Source organism: Camelina sativa, chromosome 7 (genome assembly GCF_000633955.1).
Source record: "Camelina sativa cultivar DH55 chromosome 7, Cs, whole genome shotgun sequence".
Taxonomy (NCBI): domain Eukaryota; kingdom Viridiplantae; phylum Streptophyta; class Magnoliopsida; order Brassicales; family Brassicaceae; genus Camelina; species Camelina sativa.
The window spans coordinates 12841524-12844068 of record NC_025691.1 but is presented as its reverse complement, the minus strand read 5'-3'; the positions used below and the strand labels follow the sequence as shown (position 1 = coordinate 12844068).

General features: G+C 34.6%; 2 protein-coding genes across 2 annotated transcripts in view; both read left to right on the top strand.

Annotated features, from left to right (window-relative positions):
* Positions 1-1424, top strand: part of LOC104704579 (calreticulin-1-like) — a 3308-nt gene extending 1884 nt beyond the window's left edge. The window contains exons 4-11 of the mRNA XM_010420638.2: positions 1-22; positions 113-170; positions 453-520; positions 605-700; positions 782-829; positions 922-951; positions 1041-1142; positions 1237-1424. Coding sequence (XP_010418940.1) covers positions 1-22; positions 113-170; positions 453-520; positions 605-700; positions 782-829; positions 922-951; positions 1041-1142; positions 1237-1248 — 436 coding nt within the window. The 3' untranslated portion in view covers positions 1249-1424. The remainder of the gene's footprint in view (positions 23-112; positions 171-452; positions 521-604; positions 701-781; positions 830-921; positions 952-1040; positions 1143-1236) is intronic.
* LOC104704578 (GTP-binding protein SAR1B-like) overlaps positions 2237-2545 on the top strand; it is a 1836-nt gene continuing 1527 nt past the window's right edge. Inside the window, exon 1 of the mRNA XM_019227055.1 lies at positions 2237-2330. Coding sequence (XP_019082600.1) covers positions 2237-2330 — 94 coding nt within the window. The remainder of the gene's footprint in view (positions 2331-2545) is intronic.

Sequence of the window (2545 nt, the reverse complement as noted above, 5' to 3'; positions counted from 1 at the left end):
CAACGGTGAATGGAAGCCCAAGGTTTGTTAGGTTTTTTTTTTCTGTCAAATGGATATATAAGATGGTCAAACTATGTTACTTTCCTCTCACTGCTGTCATATTGTACTGTAGAAAATCAAGAACCCAAATTACAAGGGCAAGTGGAAGGCTCCAATGATTGATAACCCTGGTAAAATTCTCTCTGCGATTGCTTATCTTCATAATGTCCATAGTATTCATGTAATAAAATGCTCCATGTCTCTAAAATAGTAATTTTTATAGCAAAATACAACCTCAAACGAGCTTGACGCAACTAGGAATCCATCATATTGTATATTCAACTGAAATACTTCTTTAAAATCTGTTAGTTATGAATCATAGATGTAACAAAAGTATTCAGTGTAAGATTTTTGTTTTCCATGAAGTTATACGGGATCAGTAGTAAGTCTTAAGTGTATCTTTTTTTACGCAGAGTTCAAGGATGACCCAGAACTCTATGTCTTCCCCAAATTGAAGTATGTTGGAGTAGAGTTGTGGCAGGTAACAATAATATCTTGTCACTGAAACTTTTTCTTCTTTCCTGATGGTGTATGTTTGGTACTATACACATGCTATTTTTGGTAGGTGAAATCTGGATCCTTGTTCGACAATGTGTTGGTAAGCGATGACCCAGAGTACGCTAAGAAGTTGGCCGAGGAAACCTGGGGAAAGCACAAGGATGTATGTTAATTCAATCGTTGGTCTTCGTTTGGTTTACTGTGGTTAATGAATTATAACTAATAATCTAGTATGGTATTACAGGCGGAGAAAGCAGCATTCGACGAAGCTGAGAAGAAGAAAGAGGAAGAGGTAATTACAATCCTCCATCCAAATTTTTTTGTCTTATTCAAATATGTTTAGTAATCAAGTTTTCTTTTTTTATATTTTTTTGGTATTACCAGGAGTCAAAGGACGCTCCTGCTGAATCTGACGTAAGATCTCTTGGGCTTCACATTAATTTGCATAGTAAACCTCTCTGTTTCTGTCAAGGTTTTTGACATAAATTTACTCTTTCCTCCAGGCTGAGGGAGAAGCAGAAGATGATGACAATGAAGGAGATGACTCAGACAACGAATCAAAGTCTGAGGAAACCAAGGAATCCGAGGAAACCGATGCTGCCCATGTATGTTTCTAGACCTTTTTTTCAGCTTTTAAACCCAAAACATATAGTTCATTGTGCTATGTGACTAACTTTTGTGAAAACTATTTGATTACAGGACGAGCTTTAAGCGAAGAAGGTGGAGAATTAAAAAGTCCTCAGTGTCTTATTTGTTCTTAACCTTTTCTTTCAAAGAAATTTTTTTAGCTCTAGTTTGGTTGTGATGTAGAACTTTTTAGCTATCATGGTGATATATGGTTATGGCAGCTTTATTGGACTTGAGAAAATCGTTTATGATTCTCTTCACCTCTCTCCTTTTTACCCTCATTATCCTCTCGTATTATCATACTTTACGGATTCACAATAGAATTAGGCAAAAAAAAAAAGGGAAGAGATCTTAATTGTTGGAGGCAAAACATTCACTAACTTGAAGACCACCACTGTCTCATAGCAATGTCATCACTTACAGGCTTATTCACATCAATTATAGAGTTCATTCTGTTGCAAACCAACATTTTATTGCAAATTAGAACTTCGTGAATGATAATTTTCTCCCCAAACAAGACTCAAACATAAAAGAACAAGAGAAGTTGATTCGTAGTGGTTCATGGTCCGAGTCTGACACGCATTCTAGCAGTTTAACTAGAAGAAGACCTAGTTGTAAAATGTGACTGTTTTGATATATGAAAAATATGGTCTAGCGCTATTCCCTTTAACCAGTAAAAGAGAGTTATGTTCTAAAAACTGAACTACTAAATGCTTTTTAACTTTTTTATATGTCGTCCAACTTCAAAAAAATATGGTCTTGTTTTAAATAAATAAAAAATATTATTTTAAAAATGTCAATAAAGTAAAATTGTCAATTAAAAAAAAAATTAAGTTATAAAAAACAGTAAAAACACAGCCGCGAAGTTAGAAAACGAGTAGATCTGATGGTCCAGGTTGGCTTTTCAATGACATCAACCATAACGATACCTTCCACTCATAACACGCCACGTCACTACACCAGCTCGATCATCGGCCACGTCTGTTTCCATATTTTGTTTCTTATAACTCTTTATTTATTTATTTTGTTCTTTGGCGAAAGATCGAGAGATCAGAGACCAAGTCACGAAACCATGTTCTTGTTCGATTGGTTCTATGGAATCCTAGCCTCTTTAGGGTTATGGCAAAAAGAAGCCAAAATCTTGTTTCTCGGACTCGATAATGCTGGCAAAACCACTTTACTTCACATGCTCAAAGACGAGGTTTGATTTTTTGTAATTCTTCGATTTCGATTTCAATTTTTTTTTTTTTTTTGGTAGATCTATTTAGTCATGTCTTCGTTTCATGGATTATAGGGTATTCATAGTGGCTTGTTCGATTTTGTATTGATTGAGTTTGTGTCAAAAATTTAAGATCTGACTTTTTTTTTTTTTTTTTTTTTT